Genomic DNA, 23,668 nt, shown 5'->3' with positions numbered 1-23,668 from the left:
ATTTGACCTTCCTGTGAATCACGACGGATACCTGTGAATTAAGGTGCACATGCATCATTTAAACACTTAATCTGCATTATTACTCACTAAATTGTGTTCTGAACAGTGTACAAATACATTGGAGACCAATGAGGCCCTGGCAACAACTGGTACCACGTATATGAATACACATTTCCACATGAGGTCGTACGGCCACATACACACTAAACTTATATCATATAAGGGTACGAATATACAGAAACTACATTAACTGTCCAACTTGCCCCTGATCGCTTTTATTTGCCTGGCTATGAAGCGCTCCTTGAATTCCACTAGTGCTACCAACAGTGACAACTGGAATAAAATCCCTGTCCACGGAACACTCTTTAGAATAGCAAGTGTGCCAACGTTCATACACAGCCCGTCCAGATTAGAGCCACACCTCAGAATCAGCGAAAACTGGTTTATAACACTAGTGGCAAACGTGAAAATAATATTCACCGTCTGCTCGAACGCCCTATCGACCTCAAAGCCCCTTTCGGAGCAACTATAGACAAATTTACCAAAATTTTTATGAATATAGTTGATCGATTTTGACAGAATGTGGTAGAAAAAGCCGTTGTACAGCGCGAAAAACCCATCCGCTACCACTGTGTGTTGGAGCATTGATACGAATGAAACGGGCATGAAACCATCATATATAATCAGTTTTGAAATAACGCTAAGAAGAGGATACGTGAGAAGCTCTACAATCCCAGAAACCATGATTTTATCATACTCAGATTGTATCATATTTTTGTAGAAATTAACAAAGTAGGCAAACAGCGATTCGTCATTGTCTAGGAAACCCATATACCGCGACCTAAAATCATTAGCCACGTCCATAACGTTGTACCCAGGAAGGTTGTAGTTGAACCTCAGTCTGAGGTCACCAAACAGGGGAAGAACAAAGTTAGGGACTACATACTTCATTACGTCCTTAGTTAACTGATAAGCTATGTATTCTGGGAGACACCTAAAAAATCCAAGAATCCCGTGCTTTTTGTAAATCGAAACTGCCATTTTTTTGCCATAATACAGGCCAACTCCGAACGAGAGAGTACCCACAGTTTTACCGCTCAATTCCCTTAAACTTCCATCACTTGTGGAATATGGGTCGCATAACGATCTCTGAAATGTTAGAACATTGAGTTTATGGCTTAGTACGGTGAAGGGGTAAAATAAAACGGTTGTAGGTGTAACCGTTATAATAATTTTACTCGGGCGATAGGTAACTTCGGTAGTAGTACTCATTTTAAAATATAAAATAACAATAATAAACAAAAATTAACTACCATACACAATACAAGTTGAATATATACAAATACAAAATAAGTATATAGTAGTGTTCTGCAGTGATTTGGAAACACTTCATTAACGGATGGGGAATCATCATCAATTTTAATTTGTATAAATCTGTATCAATATATATATTTCTTTTGTGAATTAATAGGTGTACACATCTATTCATCGTTAACAGTAAAAAAATGACAGCCATTCAGAGAATCACAATCCACTAACACACAGAGCTGATTCCATTTACAAAAAATACTTGTAAAATCATCAAGAGAATTTAATAATGATTAACACACCCAGAAGTTTTTAATTTTTGTTCATTATGAAATTTTCACTTACTCCTACTGTAATGTAGCTCTATAGAGATCTAAAAATTGCCAAAACATCTTTATTTCGTGTATTTTAGTTTGTATGTTTACTTGCGATGAAATAGTTTAATTTAATTTAAATTATTTTATCTTCCTTCTCATTAAGTACTATTTAGTACATTTGATGATTCAACACCATGTATTTTTATTTGTACATTAATAAAAGGGCTGCTTCGCGCTAATAAATAAATTGAATTAAATTTCTGTTATTTTTTGTGCCATAGTTTCTGTGTATTTTTATAATGTTTCGCTAGTGTGTAGATATGGATCCACTCAATAATTCTGAAGGTAATGCCAATTCTCAGGGCGAATATTCAAGCTCTGATTCAGACTTGGTGCTGGAAATAGACTATAACCTGCCTTTCGTGGTAGGGGAAGATACTTCCGTGGAGTACGAGGTCAAATCAGCGATTAACCAGTTCAGGCAAATGCTGGGAATGTACCTGTTTCGGGTGGTGATGATTTTAATTCTTCTGACGCTGGTGCTCTTCTTCCAGGGCATCCTGATGTTTCTGAGCGACAAGCACTACATGAAAACGCGTAGGATCCCGCTGCCGGACAGAATCCACGAGATTGTGGATCGGTTCAACCACCCGTTCAGTCCAGCTCTTTGCGACGCCACAATGTTTATATTCGTGTTCGCAGGGATCCTGAGAGTAGTCATGTTCACTCCCCTGTTCTACACTCTTCAGATGATTCTGAGGTACGTGACTCTCTTCGGCTCCGGCTACTTCATCAGGGGCTTCTTCGTCTACGTAACGACCATGCCCTCGTGTTATCGAAACTGCACTCCCGATTTAACAAACAGGGGATTCTTCCAGTTCTTCATCAGGATCCTTGCAGGCTACATGGGCATAGTGACCAACTGCACGGATTTGATCATCTCCGGGCACACTATGTTCACGGTGATCACCTGCGTTCTGCTGTGCGAGAACCTGAGGTTCCTGGCATCGAAGATAGTTTGTTGCCTCTACACCGTCATGGTCCTATTTTTCATCGTGGCCTGCAAGTACCACTACACCGTCGACGTGCTGTTCGGCCTGCTGCTCTCGGTACTGATGTACTACTTCTACTACTCAAAGATCGACGACTACGGAATCAACTTGTACAACAAAATCTACCACTCCAGATCTAAAGCGGTGCAGGACTCACGAGTAACAAGCACGCACGACAGCTACTTGACTGCGTTGTTGGCCAGTTTCGAGATGTTGGAGGAGCGCATGGTATTAGGGCAGAAGATGAGGACCTTGTATCTATTAGTGAACAGCGAGAAGAACCTAATCGACAAGAATCTACTGAGAAAATTTAATCGTTACGTGCATCTGTTTGGAGCAGACGAATCGGAAGATATCACCACCTTATACAGAGGAACCAAAAGATTCAACTTCTACTACTGGAAGTCATTGTATAGAATAATATTTAGGAGAAAAAAGATAATAACAATCTAATTTTTTAAATTTAAATACACATCAACAAAAGTTACTAAAGGATTGCAGTATTCAACGGGATAAATGTTTTCACGGGAGTACACAACTAATTACATAAGAGTGAGATTAAAACCAGAGCCTACACATTATATTTATTCAATCAATAACAAATAAATAAAAAAGAACATAAACGTAAATAAAATTAAAATAATGAAAGTCGCATATGATACACAGATGATGTATGGATGGGGAGGAGAATCAGCGATAGTAATATTTGAATAAAAGTCTTTGTAATATATTGTATAAATTTAGTATATATATATTTAACAGGAGGAAAAATCTCCAATTTAATATAATTTTATAACACTGTTTAAATTTGATCTACATTTAAATTTCAATCAACTAGTTGTAGATTCGCATACTTATTCCTCAATTTTGTATAAAAATCATTAAAACACTAATAATTGATTACATGTTTGTTTAGATTTTGTGCTTCTTTGATCTGGATCATGATATTCTCGCTATCAAAATCATGAAATATTATAAATTAACAAATTTTAGATTAAAAGGATAATATAAAATTGTAAAATGTTAAAAGCGGAGGTGTATTCGGCTAAATTAACCGGATCTGGAAAGTCGTCAGACTCCACGAAAGGATTCGATGACATGAATTTGCTGTATAAATACGACGGAGAAGTATCGCTGGAACGGGAGGTGGTAGAAGCGTTGAACGAGGGAAGGAAGTTGATATACGGGTGCCTCTTTAGAATGTTGATCCTGATACCGACGTTCCTCCTGTTCTACACCTTCTACAGAGGAATGGTCTTCCTCATCGACGTGTACTTCCACGACCATACACTGGAGAGGTTCCTGGACAGATTGCACGAAAACATAGACGACAGGCACCTGCCGTTCATTAACAGGATGTCAGATGGACTGTTCTACGCGTTCGTGGTGGTGCTGATGCTGAGGTTCATCCTCTTCTACCCAGTGCTGTTTAACGTTCAGGTGCTCCTGAGGTTCGCATACATATACGTGTTCACGTACCTGCTGAGGGGGCTGGCGGTTATATTCACGACAATACCGTCCCCATACCCGTACTGCGTGCCGCTGAGGATCTCGGACAAGTGGTGGAAGACCTACGCGACGATGATGTTCGGAGAAGAGGGGAAGCTGGACTGCACAGGGCTGCTGTTCTCAGGAAGAGCGTTCATCATGTTCCTGGGCCTAATCATACTGGGGCAGAACTCAGGACCGCTGTTCACGATGCTGATGACGCTGTACGCGCTGGTCACAGCGGTGATGATCGTGGCCACAAAGTTCCACTACACAGTGGACGTGATGTTCTCACTGCTGTTCGCAGGCTCGTTCTACTACTTCTACTACTCGAGGATAGATTCTTTCGGAGTATATTTTTTAAACAAGATCAACTCCGCGAAACACAAGGAGGAGGAGGACCTGAAAATGAGCAAGCTGGAAAGCAGTGCGGTGACCAGGGGGTTCGCGGAACTGGAGCAGCTGCCGAAGCTGATATCGGTGGGCCACAAGCTCAAATCGTTGCAACCGCTAGTGTACGGAAGCAGTAACATCAGCGACGGAGTGTTCAAAGAGTATAAATCCATGGTGTACTTTTTCGGAATAAAGGAGTGTGACGACCTGCTTTCGCTGTACAGAGGAACGAAGTCATTTAATTTCAGTTACTGGAAAAGGTTAAGGTTAAAACTGAGAAGGAGGAAGCTACAATCGTCGATACTGGATTGAAACTGTTGGATCTCCATTCAGATTGACTGAGGTCAGTTCCACACTCCCCATCAGAGGAGATGAAACTATCACTAATTTCAACACATTCTAGCACGTATGTTACTTAAATTGAATATGTATATTATTTGTAAATAAACTTTGAAAAAAACATCCCATAAAATGTGGATTGAAGTACATGAGTGAGCTGGTACCTCTGGAGCTTAAAAGCGACTAATATATCGCAGATTTAAACACCCTTCGAAATAAAACAATGAGTGTTGGATATATTTGACTCTTTAAAACAAGCACGTGATTTAAATGGGTATTTTAAGGAGGGAATGTGCTGGCCAGAAGTTGTTTAAGAAGTCCGAGAGTCCGGACGTGACGGTAACGATGGACGAGTGGACTCCATTTACAGTAGACGAAAACACGGACGTCGAGGCAGAAGTTAAGCAGGCGATAAAGGAGTATATCAGACTCGACATTCTGCTCTTCCTGAGACTGGTGCTCACGGGGGTGTACGTGGTGGCCGTAATTTTCATAATCTGCTTCTCAATGTATTTCAGCGACCTGATATACCTGAAAACATCAAGGGTGCCGGTGCCAGACAGATTTCACGAGATCCTGGACCGGTTCAAGCACCCGTTCAACAAGCTGTTTTGCGACATACTAATGCAGTTATTCTTCTCGGCGGCAGTCATCAGGCTGGCGTTCTTCGCAACACACCTGTACGTCTATCACGTAGCAATCAGAATAGTGCTGTTCATAGGGACGGGGAACCTCATCAAGTCAATATTCATAATTGTGACTACGATACCCGCCTGCCAGTACAACTGTAACCCCCAGTTACACAACGTGACGTACAGAACGCTCTTCCTGAGGTTCTTCCAAGGAATCACGGGCATAGTGGACAATTGCACTGATTTAATCATATCAGGGCATTCATTGTATACAATATACACATGCGTGTTGCTGTATGAAAACACGAGGAACGTGGCCGTAAGAGTGATAAGCGTGCTCTACGCAGCCTTTGTGCTATTTCTGATAGTCGCCTCCAAGTACCACTACGTCGTTGACGTGATATTTGGACTGTTCATAGCATGGTTTATGCACTATTTCTACTACTCGACACTCGACGACTACGGAGTCTACCTGTACAATAAGATTTACCACTCTAAATCCAAGAAGTTCCAGGAGATGAGGGTGAGGAGGTCCCACGAAGGGCTCTTTACCAAATTCCTGGCAAATTTGGAGATGTTAGAGGAGCGCATGGTATTGGGCCAGAAGATGAGGACGTTGTATTTGTTAGTGAACAGCGAGAAGAATCTAATCGATCCAATGTTGCTGCGCAACTTCAAAATCGTTGTGCACTTATTCGGAGCGTACGAATCCGATGATATCACTACCTTATACAGAGGGACAAAAAAATTCGACTTATACTACTGGAAAACCCTTTATGACATAGCCAAGAAAAAGGGAAACGTTCAAACTCACTAATTTTATAAAGTTAAACATTCATAACTACATTTATTGTGATTTTTAAATTATATTTGACCCCCATCTGACTTACACATTTCGTGGAATATAGATAACTTCAGATCACTTTTTTCATGTTTTATATTTTATAAATAGTACATCGCAACTCTACTGTATTATATCTCTTTCCTTCTTTTATCCTGCGATTCTGTTAATTTATATTAGATAAACATGGATGACAACGACACATTCGATATTTTAAACGAAATATATGGAGACGATTTCTCTGATGACTTTTCATTTGATTTTGTAAACAAGAATCAGGATAAAAAAGTGGATTCTAAACCAGAATCACATAAAAAAGAGCCCACTGAATATACGTATGCACATTCAACATCATTTCAAAAACCACTGGAGTTCTACCCACTGAGCCCATTTCCAAGTTATGGATACAGCTGTTTAGATCTGTTGGACCTGGCGAGAATATTCAACCCGTCAGGGAGTGACTATTTCAACATAGATAGGACACAGTATCATCAAATGTGTAGAAATGACAAGTCTAAACTGTTTAAATTAAACGAAAAACTGGAAAATGGAGAGTCGTTTGCAATTAAATCCTCCACATATTCGACGGTTAACCCACCGGTATACATGAAATACTACAGAAGTAATGAATCGGAATCTGATTCAGCAGAATCTAGCTCGTTGATATCGGAACCTATAGACAGGCTATTCAAGTAAGTTTTGGAGGAATACATTAACAAATACAGGAGAATATATAAAATGAAGCATGATGAGTACGAAGATGAGGATGTGTTCACGGGAAGAATAATTAAGAAGAGGAAGAAGAAACGAAGAGAAGTTTCGGAGTCAAGAAAGGAGAACTGGGTGACCAAGTACAAACCAGAATATTTCTCAGACCTGCTAACGAGAGAAAACGCGAATCTAGAGGTAGGAAAAGGCAAAAATAAAAAACTTTAGTGCTTGAGGTGGCTGTCTAGTTGGAAGTGCTCCTCGAATTATTTGAGTAAATACAAGGAGCCAGAAAATAAGATCCTGTTAATAGGAGGTCCGTCAGGAGTGGGAAAAACGTGCCTGGTTCAAGTGCTGGGAAGACACTGCGGATACAACATCGTGGAAATTAACTCAAGCGACGATAGAACGAAGGGAAGAGTGATACCAATAATCAACGGAGTAGTGTCGGCAGGGTCAGTGGACCCGAAAAGACCGAACCTGTGCTTATTAGAAGACGTAGATACACTGCACGGCCAGGAGCTGTCAATAATAACACACCTGAAGCAGATAAACAGTAAAAAGGGGCCAAAGGGGAACTTCATTAAGAGGTAAGCGCTATGAGAGAAACAAGTACACACAGGCCAATAATATGCACGTGCACGGACGTATACGCAAGGAACCTGAAGGAGTTGAGAGAAATATCGAAGGTAGTGATGATAGAATCGTGTGATAATGTGCTACTGAAGTCGAGGCTGGAGTCAATAATGGAGGAGGAAGGAGTGTTCATACCGGAGGAGTACCTGAAGGAAATACAGGAAACGTACAAGGATGATATAAGATCGTGCCTGACAGTACTAGAATTCATATCCAAGTAAGAGTAACAGCAGTGTAGTGGCATTGCACAGAGCAGTGGCTTAGTTAAATACAGCATATAATGTGTTTGAATAAACCTAAGATTGATGTTGGTTCAGTTACTCAGGAAAGCACGGCAGCTTCTCAATATCGGATCTGACGAAGGACACGAACGAGGGGGTCGAAAAGTTACTGAAAACAGTGTTCAACAACGACATTGCAAGTAAGGAGAAGATGGAAACGCTGCTGCTGTCAACAACAAGTTCTATCGGGTACAACTACGTGGCATCGGTGATAGGTGAAAATGCAACAACGCTGCCAATGAAAAGACACGACCACCTGTGGAAAATAGCAATCTTTGAAGGTAGAAAAGGATAAATGTATAGTTAATTATGCAGTTAAATATATAGTTAATAATATGGTTACATTATAGTCACATTTATAGTCAAGCGTGTTAACATGGCCGATTACAGTAATAATGATTAATTTACAGACATAATAGCGCAGAGTGACGCAGTGTGTAACACGTACGCAAGTAACCAGCAGTCGATACAGCTGTTAAAAGTGTGTTGTTCATTTCTGAACAGATATGTGTGCAACAGGACGTTCATATCTCACAAGCTCACATACCCACAAAAAACGAGCTTCTTTGGCTACAATATGAAATATAACAAGTCAAAGAACATAATACACACACTGCAGAAGAGTACAACGCCAATAATAGCACAAGGTACTGGAACATGTATTGTATGTATATGATACAAAAGATAATTAGTGGTGTAAGAAACCACTAGAATACATAAGTACCGGACTCTGAGTAGATTAATTGGTCACTGATAACGATTTAGGAATTGTATCAAGGAATTTTACACAAGAAACTCTGCCATTTATACTCCAGTTCATGTCAAACGCAAACAGAGCATTGAACAATCAATCATATCCAACGTTACTGAGAGTAATAAAGGGTACGTTGATAGTAGTAGTGATACAGAGTGATTAGTTTGAGAGTTAGATACTGGTGGTATTGATGATGGTTTATGTGTAATTCCCATGGAAAAGATGGTGTATAAAAATGTATAGGCCTAGATGGGTGCTGGGAAGGTTTGTTTCCATATGGCTCAACTAAATTGCCGCTCTCGGTGTATCCGCTGTTTCACCTGGCACAGATAGTAGTGTCATACGGAATGTCAATAGTTAACGTGAGTTTAAGACTTCAACACAACGGCGCATATATATGTTTGTACAGAGATAGATGCGCACATACATCAACACATATATACACAAACATAATAAAATAATTAACGGTCTTAGGTAAATCATCATATGGTATTTGACCCACCGGTCTTTGAACTGTACCTGAAAACAGACGACCAAGACTACTTTTATAGAATACAAGATAAATTTTCACAGATGCTGGTCAACTTCGTGGACTTTTACAGAACGGGAAACAAGAGTCACTTCACAGACGATAGCCACTTCAAAGGAGCCTCGCACTTTAAAACAAATAAGTTTACTAACTTAACGGAGGCAGTGAAGTACATTTACAACGAAGGGTTTGAAGTGTTCAAGAAGCTGAATGAGACGACAGAGAAGGTGAACAAGGTGAAGTACAACGAAGTAGTGTGCAAAAGAACACACGAACACGTGTTCCCAGTGCTACTGTCGCAAATAATACACAAGGATTCCCTGGAACTGAAAGAGTACTCGAGCAAGAAGAGGATCATCAGTAAAACGTTTGGAAACTACAAGTACAAAGATCAAAACTGCTCAGCAGTCCGCTACATAATAAATCAACTTTAACGCGATGAATATTCACAGTACCAATGATATTCATAACAATACCATTAATAATAAACGCAGTAACTAGCAGCAATGATATTCACAGTGAATTTGCTCATATGTAACATGTATGTATACAGTGTTACTTAAATGTGTGTGTACACGACATGAGTGTATATAAATTGTTCTGTATACACATATATACTGGTCAACACAAACATAAAGACAACTCTAATTGTTACAGAGAGCAGGGTGTTATGGTGATTACTTCTGTTCGTTTTCCGATTTTGCCAAAGTTTTTTTAAACAGCTTCGAAGACTCGAATCTCCTAACAATTTCTTCATGGGAGGTGGTGGTCAAGTCCTCCTTAACGAAATGGGATTTGATAATACACAGCGATATAGCGGCCAGATTGAAAAGAATCAACCCAGATGATGGGATAAATATGGAACGAGGGAGTAATTTATTGTGGGCAAGAAGGTAGTTGTAGCTTCCCAGGAGCGCATAGCAGCCCAGAAGTGAATAGAGCCCGGAGATGATGTTGTAATCGCCGATTATCAGAGTACCAGCAATGCCAGCAATGGCAAAAGCAAGTCCAACGAACCCCCTGAATATATGTGCTATTACTACAACGCACCTTGAATTGGCGAGCAATGAGCTTCTGCCGAACCTACAAAGGTTAAAGGCCAAGTAATTGGAAGACAGCCAGCAGAGGGCCAAGGAAGATACCTTAAACTGATGCGATAACAAATTCACAAAGGAAGGTGTGGAAGGAGAAAACAGGGCTAGCCCAGTGGGAATTAAGATAAACATCCCGAGGCCATAGTGGGAATACTTGGTACTTCTACGGAATAAACTGTAAAACAGGCAAAAATACCTCGATATTCTCTTATACTCGTCCTCCAAATCGAAATACACGTCGTTTAAAAACCGCCGTCGCACCTTTACGGTAAAATTGGACAAATTGGTACAGGTCTGGGTTGTTGCAAGATTCGTCTTAAACCTAACAGGTTTAAGAACATAAAGAAGCCTCTTAAGCATCCCTATAGATTAAATATTATGGTAAAAGTCAAAAATACATGGTAAATAATTACAATCAAATAAACATACACAGTATGTGTGGGTATAAACAAATGTGTATCAATTTGATATGAATTAAAAATTATATTTTTTTTTCCGATTCCTTCATTGTGGATTTAAAATTGAACATTTTAGAAATCTCCTGCTCAATGTAATCGAGTCTCGATAGAACCTTGGCTTCCTGAGCGTTCTGCCTGGCCACTATGGAGTTATACTTGGTTCGCCTGATTACACTATGAAAAGGGTTACTCACCTTAAATAAATACTGTAAAACATGGTGGATATCATAGTAGTCAGCAGAAGAAACTCAGCAAGAATCTCAGTGCCAATCTAACACACACATTAAAAATAACTGGTAAAAATACGTCCAGAGCGACCTTGTCTTCTATGGGCTTTATGAAAATTTCCACCCTGGAGGTGGTGTCGGTGAATCCCCTTTTTATAAATCTGAATCTCCAAAGAGTATTCCATAGTAGCAGGTTGACTCTAGTTCTATGTCTACACACGCCAATTTTAACTACTAAAAACTTCAACCTAAAAACACATAAAACACATAGCACTAACAATTTGCTGTGGTTTGCGGACGATTTAATCAGAGAGGTGGTACGTGAATTCAGACTGGTGGACAAAACTCTTAAAAATTCAATAAAAATCTCCATATTCAAATTACAAACGACTAAACAAAAACATAATTATAATATCTTATAAAGAATCTTAAATGTTTTATTTCTTTGGAAGTTTTAAGAATTATCGTATAAACACATTTAGGGAAGAGTACACACACTTATATCATTCTTAAAATAAGTTAAAAGCGATTGCAAATCAATGTTTTTGTTGTAATAAACTAATAATAAAAAATAAATTAATAACTGTTTTAATGTGTAACATTATTATACCCAACACCATACAATAATAATAAACATAAAAACGTATCATTTAGATATATTAACAACAAAATATATGTTGAAAACTGTCTTTGTGTATATCTGTACCTTATTTTTAAACAACTTCATAACTTAGTCATGTAATTTATCGAAACTTAGTAGTCTTGTACATATTTTCATTTGTATTTGTTTACTTAAAATGAGCGTTTCTCTAGCAACTAAATTCCGTAGAAGCCTGAATTATAGACTTGGAAGATTCTATAATTCGTTTTACTACGCCCAGAGTAACAACAAGTATGTTATGTTGATTGCCTTCCCAGCTTTTATTTGGTACGTGAGGTACAGAGCAGATACAAAGCTAGGATACAGATTATATATATCGCCAACAGCCGGTGGGCCATTGGATTATTTAGAACTTTCGGAAATCCCACCAAACCAAAAGAGCAAAAACAATGATAGTTTCATATCTTCATCAGTTGAATTCCTTGCCGATAAATACAAATGGTTTACAAACAAGGTATTTAAGCCTGGACCTATGGTCAAATACTGGGAAAATGGCAGAAAAATATATTTGTCAGACGACCTGACTGTGCGAGGACTAAAGAAGCTTTTATACGGGGACGAGGAGTCTTCTAAGGACGTTTTGGTCGGGTGTAAAGGAAGAGTGATGAATGATAACGATAACCTGGCGTTGGCCACGAGAGCCTTTTGCAAAAGGGACCCCCGTCTGGTTTTGTGGAGGGAGGGCGAAGTCGTTCACTAAAATTTAATCTTTTAAAATATTTTCTAACATATACTGTCAATATCAAACGCACGTTTTATGTGTAAATAAATTATGTTAAAACATCGAAAATTTATTAAGTATACTAATGTTTACTCGACTCTTCCGAAATGTAGTTGCGTCACACCTAAAGCACTGTAAAACAAACACAAACTGTAGAAAATACTCAACAGACTTAACACATAAATTTATTCCAACCAAGGATGTGAACTTTCGAAGAAGTAAACGGAAGGATATAGTGACTTTATCGCAAAAGGCGCTGGGTCGCCTGTATGAAATAATTTCAAACAGTAGGTTTAACAAGTTTAACGCATTTAATTAACCACAATAACACGTACAAGCACATTTGCCTAATATTCCAGCAAAATAAATATAACTTCTAATTTTTCTTCAGCCAATAAGGTGGTATACCTGTGTTTGCGCGTTAAGGGGTGTAACGGCTACGTGTATGAGATGAAATTGGTGGAGGATTCAAAGCTCAAGGAGATGGACGAGCGGGTTTACGACAAGGACGGCAAGTTGGTTCTGGCAATTGAAAACAAGGCGGCCTTCTACCTCCTGGGCAGCAGCATAGACTACGGGGAGGACGAGTTGTCCGAGGGATTTACGTTCGACAACCCGAATGTCACGTCAAAGTGTGGCTGCGGCAAGAGCTTCAAATTTTAACAAGCGCCTTTAATGTGAGTTAAGCTAAATAATACTCCCATTAGTATTACCACTATACTACTATACACACTAATCGCCATAATATTACCATGCACACTAATCGCCATAATATTACCATACACACTAATAGTCATAATATTACCGTTACGCACACTTGGTACTATTGCTAATGTCATGCCATTGTCAGTACTTACGCGGATAATTTTGCAAACTCTTCTACGTCTTCGGAGCAGAAGCTATACAACTTATGCCTTGACAACTTATTTGAAAGAAGAATAGCAAATGCAACAGAGCCAAAGTAGGTTACTTTAATAGATTCATCGTGATCAAAGGGTCTTTCGGATGTCACATACTCTTGAATCTCCTCCCAAGTGAATATGTTTTCATTGTTTAGGTACCAAGGAGACACATTGGTAACATAAATTTCATCCGTCCTATTTATAATGTACAAATCAACAACTACTTTTGAAACGTCTTTAGGCAAGCGCCTCACCAGATTATGGTTGTAAAACTTTACTATTTGCTCATAAAGTTCCGAAAAGGCCTCCTCCTTCAACAAATAATCGTACACATTGTTAAAAAATAACTGCGAAATCAGTAAAATCTGAGCTTCGTGAACAAATAACCTAAACTGAACCGATTTAACAAAGTGTGGAATTTTATACAAATACAGTTTCAGTTCATGTTTATCCCTTACTTCTGACGCAACAGGAGTGTTTACTAGTTCATTTTGCCAGGCAGTGGACCCCTTTAGCAACAGAACAACATCCCTATACAACATATACTAATACACGCCCATGTGTATGGTTTAATCGTTTATCTAATTTCACAATCATCGGTAGTGATTGTAACAAAGTTGCAATTGTTATTATAGTTACCAACATACCTTAAATCATTGCAAACTGTGGAGTTGTTTATTATCCAACTACCGTCCTGTAGATAGGAGCCATTTAAATATGGCAATGCCAACCCTCCGAACTCCTAAGAAAAGTCAAACAGAAGCAATAAATAAACAATACCTTAATCGTTTCTGTTACTTTGTTAAAAAAAGTTGCAAACGATCCACTGCTGAAATCAAACACACTCTCAGAACCTTCCAAGCTATCGGAATCAGAATATTCTGAAAGTTCTGAATACTCTTCCACGTGTGAGAATTTCGCAGATTTCAGGTGATTTGGGAGAACCATGACATCAGAACTGAGATATTCGAGCACACTCCCAGTCAACTCTATGCCCTTATTAGTCAAGTAAAGGCTCTTATACGATTTGTCAGCCTCTTCTGAATTAAGCGACGCCCATTCGTGATACGGAGATGTGCCCACTGAGGACCATATGTCAAACAAGAATCCATCCAGGTCGTTACAAACCAGCGATTTCAAATCATTATCAAGTGTGTAACCGTTTATTGTATCGATTATATCGTTAGAATTGCAATCTACTTTCATTCTCCCGAAGAAGTTCTCTTCGAAGCCATTTTCGCTGCATTTTTTAAAAGATTCATACTTTAGTTCCAACTCATCCAGTGAGCTGGCAGTGACTGTGTGAGATTCCAGGGGTGTAACACTGAAAAAATCGTCCTTCTCCTGGATTTTTAAGCAAACTAAAATAACTTCTATTATGTGGAGTAAAAATTACCTTTTATAATTGACAAATAATAATATGATTTGGAATATGTGTCAACATGATGATTGAGCAAAACAACAAATAGATTGCCACCTAAAAGCTTTACATCGCTGTATTTACGTGAAATATTATTTTTTTCATCTGAATTGAATAAAATTTTATCAAATTTCTCATAATATTTACGACAGAGTTGATTTCCTCCTATAGAGGTTGGAACTACTTTACATTTAAAAATATTGGAAAAATCATTAAAAATTGTACACGATTTAAACAAACCATTTAATAAAATTTCAATTTCCATATGTTAACAAATACTCGGTGATTTTATTCTTACACATTGTCCATTGTAATGGTGCCGGTATAGCCACTATAAGTTTGTTTTTGTTTATTAGTTTTGTGTAACATTAATGGTCTCCGTTAAAAAAAACGGTATTTCGGAAAGCAATGGTGAATTTCCGTATTCCAATTCGTCCAATAAGGTGAGGATTATTAAGGTTCTCTCCCATTACTTAAATATGAAAAGTCACAAGGATAAGGACCAGGTAATTAAAAAGATTTTACCATTTATTTTTAGTTTCACTCCTTTCTAAAGGATAAACTGGAAAGGATAAAAAGTGAACCCAGGCAATAAACTCATTGATTTGTTGTTTAAGAGTCACATTGCCCGTATCGGCTGAAACTCTTTGACTTTTACCATAATCGCAAACACACTTTCACACATTAAGCAAAGTCACGATGACTTTGACTCGAATGATGCACAACTAATATTGTAACAACATGATATGTTTCTATTTTACTATATTACATTTTGATTAGGTGCGATGAGTTGATGACGTCGGTTGCCAGGACCAGGTACTTGGACTTCAGGGAGTTCAGCAGCGAAAGAGCGGCCACCTCGCCGATGGTGATGCCCCCGATGTAGCAGAGAAGGCAGTTCTCCACGGGCTCAGAGGAGCCGCTCGTAACGCTCTGCGTGGGAATGGACTTGCTGGTGGACACGCCAACGGTGTCGAGGGCGCCCGGGTTCAGCGACTTCTGCTTAGTGGCGACGATCTGCGCGTTCAGGAAGGCAAACTCAGAGCTCAGAGGCGCGCAGTCGTTCGTGATGTTGATGAGCTGGGCGATTCTGATGCTGAGGGGGGCGTATCCGCCGAAAATGCCCGAGCAGTCTGTGGACGAGAACTCGGATTCGACGAGCAGGTTGAACTTGCTGCAGAGCTTCTGCCAGCGCAGACTCTCGGCAGCGTTGTTGACCTTAATGAGGCCGCACTTAATGAAGTTCTGGATCGTCTTGAGGTTCGCGAAGCCGTACTGGAAAACGATCGCGCGCTTAATGGTGTTGAAGTCCGCCTGCTTCAGGCCGTCCATAGTCTGACTGAGCAGAACGACGAGCCTGAGCACGCTGCGCACGTCCGTGTTCCAGAAGATGAGGTCGAGGATCTGCGCCACGTAGGGGTCGCCCGTCTTCTTCGTCCACAGCTTCGAGATGTTGGCCAGGCGCGAGTCGTCCTTGCCCGCGTCGACGTTGCCCTGAAGGATGCTGTCCTCCACGCTCTGGATCAGCTGGAAGCGCTCCGACTTCACGTAGGAGCTCAGGTAGCCCATGATGTTGATGTGCGTCGACAGGTTCGCGTGCTCCTGCTGCAGCGACTTGAACTTTTTGACGAACTCGCCCATCTCTCCGATCGTCTGCATCCCGCCGCCCTCGTAGCCTTTCTTAACCCTGAGTGCCTTTTCGTGCAGGTACGCGCCGACTTTGGAGAAGTCGATCCACCGGATCTCGTCGTAGAGCTGCGAGGACAGCGAGACTGTCTTCTTCGTGGCGCTGTGCTTCTGCCCACTCTTCTGGAAGTCGACGATGAGGTCAAGTGGGTTCAGCACCTTGCCGTCCAGGGCCTGCGTGTCCACGCTCACCAGGTTGCACTTAACTCCGAATACTGTGTCCAGCAGTCCCTCGTACGTGAAATTGGTGCACATCGGCGTTATCAGGTCAACCTTCCTGTCGATGATTATTGACGACTTGAAGGTGGGCGAGTTGCACAGCAGCACCCGCGTGTCCAACTCGCTCTTAGTCGCCTTTGCTCTTTTTTCCAGGTTGGTCATGTCGCAGATTATGCCCTTTTGGTAATTATCCAGCAGCTTGAGCGGAATGAAGCACTTCTCGTTCTGCACCTTGTCGATGCCGTCCACGATCAAATTAGCTGCCGCCTCCCTCCTGTTCTTAAGCAGCAGCTCAATAACGTATTTTGAGAGCGTCCCCAGTCCTACTACGTTTAAAATTGCTCCTCCCAGGTGCTTCTTCTGGAGATACTCGAACGCCTTTGCAAAGAACCAGGCTGTCGTCGGGTCTCCGTGCAGGTAAAAGTCCGAGTAGCAGTTCGACATGACCATCGACAGGATTCCGTCGACTGGGACTATGTGTACTGAGCACTGGAACAGCTCCACCAGGTTCGTCGTGTACGGCGTGTTCGAGCCGTATTTGCACACGTTGAAGTTTTTCCCGAGCAGGTGCGACAGAATTTGCGGGTACACTTCGCTTATCTCGGGCATACAGACTACCCTGATCACGCTCATGTGTCTCTTCTGCAGGAGCATTGCCAGTGCGTGTGAGTCTCTGAATGTTGGACGGATAACGAACACCTCGTTGTGCTTCGGGAGTTCATAGTCCTCGTTAATCGACTTTGCCTGCCGGTTCGCCACATCTTCTATGCGGTCGATACTCACAAATCCCAGCTCACAAATTCCATTGTTAAACAGGTGGTTCAAAAGGTTATATACATCGTTGGAACAGACTAGAGCAATGTTGTTGCTTGCGATATTTTTCGTGAAGGAATCCTCACTGTTCTGATCTTTAGATAAAAGAACATCGTTAATTATATTGGAAACTCGATCTTTTGTGAAATTTTTGTTTGTTTCAGGCTTATAAGGGTCAGTTGTTTGCCTGAAATTTTTATAATCATTATGCTTCATAATTGAGTCGAGAACCTCCAGAATTGTGCAAAAGAACTCATTCTTTGCATCAATTGCTATTTGTTCCAAATATACCATCACATACTAGAATATATTTACTTTGGAATAATTACAAATAAGTAAAATAAGTGGTGTAAACTGACAACACATTAGCCATGAATTAAATGAATAAATTACATATGTGTTATGGATTTTGACATAAAATCATTTGTATCCGTGTTGTTATCTTATGTTTTGTTTGGTTTGTTCATTAAACTCATAATTTACGTTTTAGTACTATATGTTGTTTGGGCCTACGTTCCAGATCGTTATCTTAACAAAATAGGACTCGTTTATTATCCATCAAAGTTCCTTTAACCATTAACTTATATATAATTATTTCAGGCACTGGAGCTGTTCATTTCCTATATTTTTAGTGTTCACAGTGGCCACAATAATAGTATGTGTTGGATTTCACGAGAAAACGATGCACCCGAGGCTGGATTCCTATGATAGCATGATAGGTTAGATTTTTGTTAACTTTATTATGTAATATAGACGAGTATTCCGCCTTCGTCAAGGGAGACACAGTAACGTGCATGGACACACCCCTGAACATAGTAAACAGGAAGCTGTATAGCAACGTGAGCACTAATGATACAGATTAAAATTTAAGAACTCTCATTCGAAGTGGCCAGAACCTTGAATAGTTCCTCGTCCAACTCAAAGTTCTTGTACAAACTAGATAATTTTCTCCTGTTTGAATTCATGTAATTAACCACGACGCCAGCGCTTTGAAAGTGAGTCATGTGATAGTAGTAAATGTTTAGCGTGCACACGGGTCGTTTGAGACTGCTTTTGAAGTGTTGAATTTTAGCCCCGTCCTTGTGAAACAGTAAAAAGTCCACGTTCAGAATCTCGCAGAGGCCATACAAGTCGTCCCCTGACCCCCAATTTTTAACAGGAGATGAGGAAGCAATACTCTTGTAAACATATTTGGCAACCTCGATAGGTTGTTGCTTTTTTTCATTCAACTTTTTTAGACAGTCGGAAGGGCCCCAAGTAATGTCGCACATCATGTCCATCCCAGCAATAGTAAGCTGGATCTTACTCCTGAGCTGTTCTACATCCAGGTACTGCTGAGCCTCAGGATTCTCAGGGTCAATTCCTACGTAGGCCAGAGACGAGAGCCTCCGAATGTCCTTCATGCTGAAGAAGCCGTCGTCGCTGAACTTCATGCCCTTTAGCGATATTCTGATCCCGGGACTGATGTCCCTCCTCTCCAGATCAAACTTGCCAATGTTGTACCCATTGTCCTTCAAAATCCCTGCAATAACGTAGAATAAGCAGTTCCCGTCGCCTCCGTAGTCCTAAAATAATCTGATAACTAAGGGATCAACACACCCTGGAACAAAGAGTTAGGTTATAAGGATTGAGTTTGTTGTCCCATTCTTTAGATGTAGGAGACCAATTGCTAAATTTGGGACAAATGTGAGAAGAAGTTAAGTCCTCATGTAACTTGTAGGGAGAGAACAGATTAGCGATCCTTCTGGGTGTGTCGATGCGATAAGGAAAAGTTGAAGTTATTGGATTTACGGCCTCGACAATATGCGAGATATCTGAAAAATTACATTAGAGCATAAATCGATAAGATTTAGTAAATGTTTGAATAGATCTGTAATTAATAGATTAATTCTATATAAGGGTGTAAAAACAAACTTACATTGAACCGAAGAGGGGACAAACACAAATAAAAATATATATGAAATATTCATACCATGAAAACCTATGTAAATAAAACAAGAATACTAGTAAAAATGGATAGACATATAGTGCACCAGCAGGTAAGCAGTTTATTAAGATCCTATGTTACAATCCTCAGTAATCATCAGAAGTAGGGGCAATGGAATCTCAGAAATATTGTACGCACTTTTTACATCTTTAAGATCGGTGGTTCCCAATTTATAGATGCCGGCTATATCGAAATGACATCCGTCCTAAAAGCGAAATATGAACAGAATCAAATATAAAAAGTGATCAGATGAAAGGGATGGTTAAAATTTTGTCTCTCTTACCTCGTATAACATAGTCAAGACCAATTTTGTGTTAAAATCCAATTCCTTGTTTCCACAGTTGATGCGTGTGTTTTGTCTGTTGAAATAGAGCATCCTCATTTGGAAGATTCTTTCTAAAAATCTTTTATCGGTGTGGTCTCCGTGGCGGGTGTATATTTTTTCATCAAATTTATCGAAAAGCTCACGAACGGCTTCGATTCCACTCCCGCTAGCTGCTATCTTATTGTACTGGGTTTTGATATCAATGTTGTGTAACATAGATCCACTATCAAGGGGCATTACTTGAGTTTGGAAAGCTTCTTGTAAATCAACTTGATCCTTCGCCCTCAACAAAAACTCTTCTTTGTTGTACAGTGCCACGGAATCCTCGTCATAAGGGTCCATTCCAACATAGTAGATTTGAGCCAATCTTTTTAAATTTATAGGACTTATGTATTCTTCCTCTTGTAACATGCCGATGATTGCAATTTTAACCGCTGGCTGCAAATCTGGGTTCATGTATTCAAGAAGGCGTTTGTTGTCAATTTTATTGAGCTTGAAGATCGAACAAAGGGTGTAGAACATACAGTTGCCATCTCCTCTCATGGGCAAGCCAACGATACCATATCCATACATTCCAAGTCTCATGGTCCACCCAGTCACACCCTTGTCGTGGTACAAGAAGGCTGGCCCGAAATCTGGACGAACCACATAATTATGATCGCCGATGTAATGTTTAAAACTAAGTAGCCTCGAAAGGGAAGAAACATCCAAGTGTTTTAAAAATAAGTACAGATTAAAGTCCGTGTTTGAAGATTGAACGAAATTAGTAAGTAATGCACCATTTAAAATAAGAACGAGAAAAGATATGCCAAAAAACCTATTCATTTTATCCAACGTAATATTTTAAATAAATAAATCTGAAAAAAATTTTTAATCGAATCAAATGCAACAAGAATTTTAACAGCCACGTGGTCAAAATGCAAGTAGGTCTAACTTAAAATGTAACTTACACACTTGAAATTAGATTCGACGGTTGACTATAAAACAAAGATTTTTACTTTATGAAAACCAAATAGATGATCGAAGATAGGATTTTCTAATAGAATCTAAAAATTTGTTTTAACCCCCATGCTGTTAATTCCTCGGTGTGTCAAATCATTTTAATAATCAAAAGTGAATAGGTTAGTTCATGTAATAGATAAACATATATTTTCATCATGTATTATATTAATAGTTATCTCAGATAAATAAAATCTAATACTTAATAACCTAACAACGCTATAAACAACACAATTTAAGGGCCCATTTCAAACAATCGTGAAGATTCTACAAGAACCGTCATTGATCATTACAGATTCTACAAGAATCCGTTAAAAATAAACGTGATTCCATTAGATTCTACGACTGAACCTTGATTCTATACGAAATCAACAGTCGTATGAAAAATTAAACTTTATAATATGGAATATATTATTCGTTCTTATTACCCTTGTTCTTGTTGAAATGGCCTGGAAATATTTTATCCTTCCTCATCCTCATATAACAGGCGTTACAAACAGCCACGCCAGTAACGTACCTCCACTGAGGAGTTGACTTAGCATTGCAGTTGGCACAAGAATAGTGATTCCTGTTCAACCGGGGCCTACCAGCAGAAGAGCCAGTTTTAACAGTCTTTTTACGGTCCCTCTTAGGTTTCCTTGCGATTGGGTCTGGCTGGTAAAGAGCCTCCGATCTGTATTTACCATCATCGCTCGGGTTCATCATGTCGTGTTTGAGGGAACTGTTCTTGTAGTAAGATTCAATCTCATAATAAGGGTTATTGAGGTTGTAGTCCTGACTGTTTGAAATAAAATTAAACAGAGGCGACACGCGCTCATTATCAACCTTCTCTAAAAATAATTATCAGAGGAGGTTAACTTACCGTTTGGTATCATTTGTTGGCGATATTTTACATTAGGATTGTTCTCATCGACCACCTCATAATTGGGATGGTAGGACTTCGTTTTTTCGTCATACTCAACGCGGATGCCATTGAAGTAACAGAGGTTCTTGTTGCCGTTGTAGTTGAAAAAGCCGAGGTTCCCGTCCAAGTTTCTCTTGTTTTGCGACGTCTGCTGAGAGAACTGAGTAGGATAGTAAAACCGCTTGTTTACGTTCACAGTCTCTAGTTCTTGCTTGTTATAGTTTACACCCTGATAGTTGTAGACGTTCCTAGCCTTTTGGGCCTGACCGTTGGCCACGACGCCGTATTTATTCTCACAGTCGTTCACCTGAATCAAATTCCCATGGTCAAGCTCGTTGACCATAGGAAGGATGTCAATGCCCGAATTCATTGAATATTTTTCGAGAGAAGAAGGAAGTAGGTTGGGGCTGGTTTCAGGACTCTTGATACACTGAATTAGATCAGATCCGATTCCAGAATCTATGTTTTTGGAAGGGGAGAATTGGGGAAGGTGGCTGTTCTTGTACTCATCCTTTGGGGGAATGAGAAGTCCCTCGTGAAAGTTGCCCTCATATTCACTGGGCATCAGAGCATCAGAAGCAGGAACGTTCTTCTCAAATTCCTGCATCTTGGCGAGAGGCTTGCCTGCCATCATCTGAGAGTTGACAGACTGGTTCATATAGTACACAGGGTTGTACTTGAAGCTCGATTCCTGTTCATTCATGGAATACAAATCGTGCTTGACGGCAGGCTCAGTCTTGTTCCTGCCAGCAATATTGATGTTGTCGACGCTGGGATCGGTATCTTTCTTGAAATCGTTCATGTTCTTTTTCAATTCGTTATACACATTTTCAGGAAAATATCTCGTATTAGATTCCTAAAATAAAAAATAAATTTAAAAGCACTAAATACCTTTTTATCTTCTGAGTTGGTGTTAGTAATCCGCATTTTGCAATAAATAGATCTACAATGGAACAAAAATTACATCGTACGCGTTAATGATTCAAAAGAGCAATAGAAAAACGAGAGCATCTGATTATATTCACCTCAAATGATGCATAGAATAATATATATTATAACATTCCTTAACAAAAATGAAAGAAGTTAGTGTCAATCAAATGTAGATCTTAATTAAACACAAAAGTTTTGTAGAATCTTACAAAAGACTCGACCTAAAACTGTAGATCTGGAATATTTAAAAAAACCTTTTTAAAGTTATACGACAAAATGAGTTTACTGCAAGTGATCTCACCAGTTAAATTCATATTGTGTAGGAATCTTGAGATTACTAATATTCACATTTTAGATCTAAATATTAAGACTATGGAATCTGCATTAATTTTATTCAAAAAAAATATATTACTGAAAACTAACTTTAAAAATTATTTTAAATCGATAAAAGGAGTAAATTAACCGTTTAAAAGAATACTGGAAGAAATAGGTAGAGACGGAAGTAGTACGCGTCTACGAAAACAGTGTGCAAAAGAAATATTTTTGCTAAACAAGTTCCGTACCTTATTGTATTTTACATATTTATATTTTTTAAACTAGAAACTGGTTTAGTTTTAATGAACGGTCGAGAAATATTATGGAAGGGTATACCACAGACTAAAAAGGAATCGTGACGTTATAAATGGGAATATAGTCAGTGAACGTTTCATAAATGTGAATTTCTATTATTATTTCTGTAGAATTCTGAGTTGGAATGGAAAATGAGTGGAATATTGGTGATTGAGATTGTGTATAGAAAAAAAATAGACGAGAGTCTAGATATCATATATATTGTACATATTTATATGTTGAGTGATACGAGATTGTTTTGAATGATCATTTATATGTTTTAAATTACATTATTTACTTAAATTATACAATATCTGTGTTGGGCTTAAAAAACGCATATTAGAGTCTATAGTGTATCAATATCAGTACATATATACGTTTTTTAGTCAATGCTAGCTGTATTTTATATAATATGATCTGATTCTTCTGTCTCCT

General features: G+C 39.3%; 15 protein-coding genes across 15 annotated transcripts; 8 read left to right on the top strand and 7 right to left on the bottom strand.

Annotated features, from left to right (window-relative positions):
- Positions 1-246: 246 nt before the first annotated feature.
- TOT_040000940 (uncharacterized protein) lies at positions 247-1,272 on the bottom strand (the record flags this gene model as incomplete). Its single annotated transcript, XM_009693928.1, has 1 exon — positions 247-1,272. One exon carries the CDS (start codon positions 1,270-1,272, stop codon positions 247-249), a length of 1,026 nt encoding a protein of 341 aa, XP_009692223.1.
- Positions 1,273-1,945: 673 nt separating this feature from the next.
- On the top strand, positions 1,946-3,130 carry TOT_040000301 (uncharacterized protein; the record flags this gene model as incomplete). The annotated part of the gene is made up of 1 exon (XM_009693927.1): positions 1,946-3,130. The coding sequence occupies one exon, from the start codon at positions 1,946-1,948 to the stop codon at positions 3,128-3,130; it is 1,185 nt and encodes a 394-aa protein (XP_009692222.1).
- A 567-nt stretch (positions 3,131-3,697) lies between these two features.
- On the top strand, positions 3,698-4,870 carry TOT_040000300 (uncharacterized protein; the record flags this gene model as incomplete). The annotated part of the gene is made up of 1 exon (XM_009693926.1): positions 3,698-4,870. The coding sequence occupies one exon, from the start codon at positions 3,698-3,700 to the stop codon at positions 4,868-4,870; it is 1,173 nt and encodes a 390-aa protein (XP_009692221.1).
- Positions 4,871-5,167: 297 nt separating this feature from the next.
- Positions 5,168-6,346, top strand: TOT_040000939 (uncharacterized protein; the record flags this gene model as incomplete). Its single annotated transcript, XM_009693925.1, has 1 exon — positions 5,168-6,346. One exon carries the CDS (start codon positions 5,168-5,170, stop codon positions 6,344-6,346), a length of 1,179 nt encoding a protein of 392 aa, XP_009692220.1.
- A 210-nt stretch (positions 6,347-6,556) lies between these two features.
- On the top strand, positions 6,557-9,712 carry TOT_040000938 (replication factor C; the record flags this gene model as incomplete). The annotated part of the gene is made up of 9 exons (XM_009693924.1): positions 6,557-7,062; positions 7,096-7,276; positions 7,307-7,668; positions 7,701-7,931; positions 8,032-8,276; positions 8,406-8,642; positions 8,761-8,904; positions 8,993-9,111; positions 9,224-9,712. 9 exons carry the CDS (start codon positions 6,557-6,559, stop codon positions 9,710-9,712), a joined length of 2,514 nt encoding a protein of 837 aa, XP_009692219.1.
- Positions 9,713-9,955: 243 nt separating this feature from the next.
- TOT_040000297 (conserved hypothetical protein) lies at positions 9,956-10,732 on the bottom strand (the record flags this gene model as incomplete). The annotated part of the gene is made up of 1 exon (XM_009693923.1): positions 9,956-10,732. The coding sequence occupies one exon, from the start codon at positions 10,730-10,732 to the stop codon at positions 9,956-9,958; it is 777 nt and encodes a 258-aa protein (XP_009692218.1).
- Positions 10,733-10,853: 121 nt separating this feature from the next.
- Positions 10,854-11,430, bottom strand: TOT_040000296 (conserved hypothetical protein; the record flags this gene model as incomplete). The annotated part of the gene is made up of 3 exons (XM_009693922.1): positions 10,854-10,995; positions 11,025-11,101; positions 11,137-11,430. 3 exons carry the CDS (start codon positions 11,428-11,430, stop codon positions 10,854-10,856), a joined length of 513 nt encoding a protein of 170 aa, XP_009692217.1.
- A 424-nt stretch (positions 11,431-11,854) lies between these two features.
- TOT_040000295 (conserved hypothetical protein) lies at positions 11,855-12,418 on the top strand (the record flags this gene model as incomplete). The annotated part of the gene is made up of 1 exon (XM_009693921.1): positions 11,855-12,418. The coding sequence occupies one exon, from the start codon at positions 11,855-11,857 to the stop codon at positions 12,416-12,418; it is 564 nt and encodes a 187-aa protein (XP_009692216.1).
- A 106-nt stretch (positions 12,419-12,524) lies between these two features.
- TOT_040000294 (uncharacterized protein) lies at positions 12,525-13,102 on the top strand (the record flags this gene model as incomplete). Its single annotated transcript, XM_009693920.1, has 2 exons — positions 12,525-12,726; positions 12,831-13,102. 2 exons carry the CDS (start codon positions 12,525-12,527, stop codon positions 13,100-13,102), a joined length of 474 nt encoding a protein of 157 aa, XP_009692215.1.
- Positions 13,103-13,292: 190 nt separating this feature from the next.
- Positions 13,293-15,026, bottom strand: TOT_040000293 (uncharacterized protein; the record flags this gene model as incomplete). The annotated part of the gene is made up of 4 exons (XM_009693919.1): positions 13,293-13,872; positions 13,989-14,083; positions 14,122-14,702; positions 14,738-15,026. 4 exons carry the CDS (start codon positions 15,024-15,026, stop codon positions 13,293-13,295), a joined length of 1,545 nt encoding a protein of 514 aa, XP_009692214.1.
- Positions 15,027-15,132: 106 nt separating this feature from the next.
- TOT_040000292 (conserved hypothetical protein) lies at positions 15,133-15,356 on the top strand (the record flags this gene model as incomplete). The annotated part of the gene is made up of 2 exons (XM_009693918.1): positions 15,133-15,267; positions 15,300-15,356. The coding sequence occupies 2 exons, from the start codon at positions 15,133-15,135 to the stop codon at positions 15,354-15,356; spliced, it is 192 nt and encodes a 63-aa protein (XP_009692213.1).
- Positions 15,357-15,526: 170 nt separating this feature from the next.
- On the bottom strand, positions 15,527-17,773 carry TOT_040000291 (vacuolar protein sorting/secretion protein; the record flags this gene model as incomplete). The annotated part of the gene is made up of 1 exon (XM_009693917.1): positions 15,527-17,773. One exon carries the CDS (start codon positions 17,771-17,773, stop codon positions 15,527-15,529), a length of 2,247 nt encoding a protein of 748 aa, XP_009692212.1.
- A 108-nt stretch (positions 17,774-17,881) lies between these two features.
- Positions 17,882-18,342, top strand: TOT_040000290 (uncharacterized protein; the record flags this gene model as incomplete). The annotated part of the gene is made up of 4 exons (XM_009693916.1): positions 17,882-17,936; positions 17,970-18,042; positions 18,080-18,198; positions 18,233-18,342. 4 exons carry the CDS (start codon positions 17,882-17,884, stop codon positions 18,340-18,342), a joined length of 357 nt encoding a protein of 118 aa, XP_009692211.1.
- Positions 18,343-18,345: 3 nt separating this feature from the next.
- TOT_040000289 (conserved hypothetical protein) lies at positions 18,346-20,616 on the bottom strand (the record flags this gene model as incomplete). The annotated part of the gene is made up of 4 exons (XM_009693915.1): positions 18,346-19,044; positions 19,079-19,293; positions 19,548-19,671; positions 19,750-20,616. 4 exons carry the CDS (start codon positions 20,614-20,616, stop codon positions 18,346-18,348), a joined length of 1,905 nt encoding a protein of 634 aa, XP_009692210.1.
- Positions 20,617-21,201: 585 nt separating this feature from the next.
- Positions 21,202-22,496, bottom strand: TOT_040000288 (uncharacterized protein; the record flags this gene model as incomplete). The annotated part of the gene is made up of 2 exons (XM_009693914.1): positions 21,202-21,620; positions 21,653-22,496. 2 exons carry the CDS (start codon positions 22,494-22,496, stop codon positions 21,202-21,204), a joined length of 1,263 nt encoding a protein of 420 aa, XP_009692209.1.
- Between the last annotated feature and the right edge of the window lie 1,172 nt (positions 22,497-23,668).

Source organism: Theileria orientalis, chromosome 4, assembly GCF_000740895.1.
Source record: "Theileria orientalis strain Shintoku DNA, chromosome 4, complete genome".
Classification (NCBI taxonomy): domain Eukaryota; phylum Apicomplexa; class Aconoidasida; order Piroplasmida; family Theileriidae; genus Theileria; species Theileria orientalis.
Note: the sequence above shows the minus strand (reverse complement) of the source record. Positions and strands in the feature narration are given on the sequence as shown.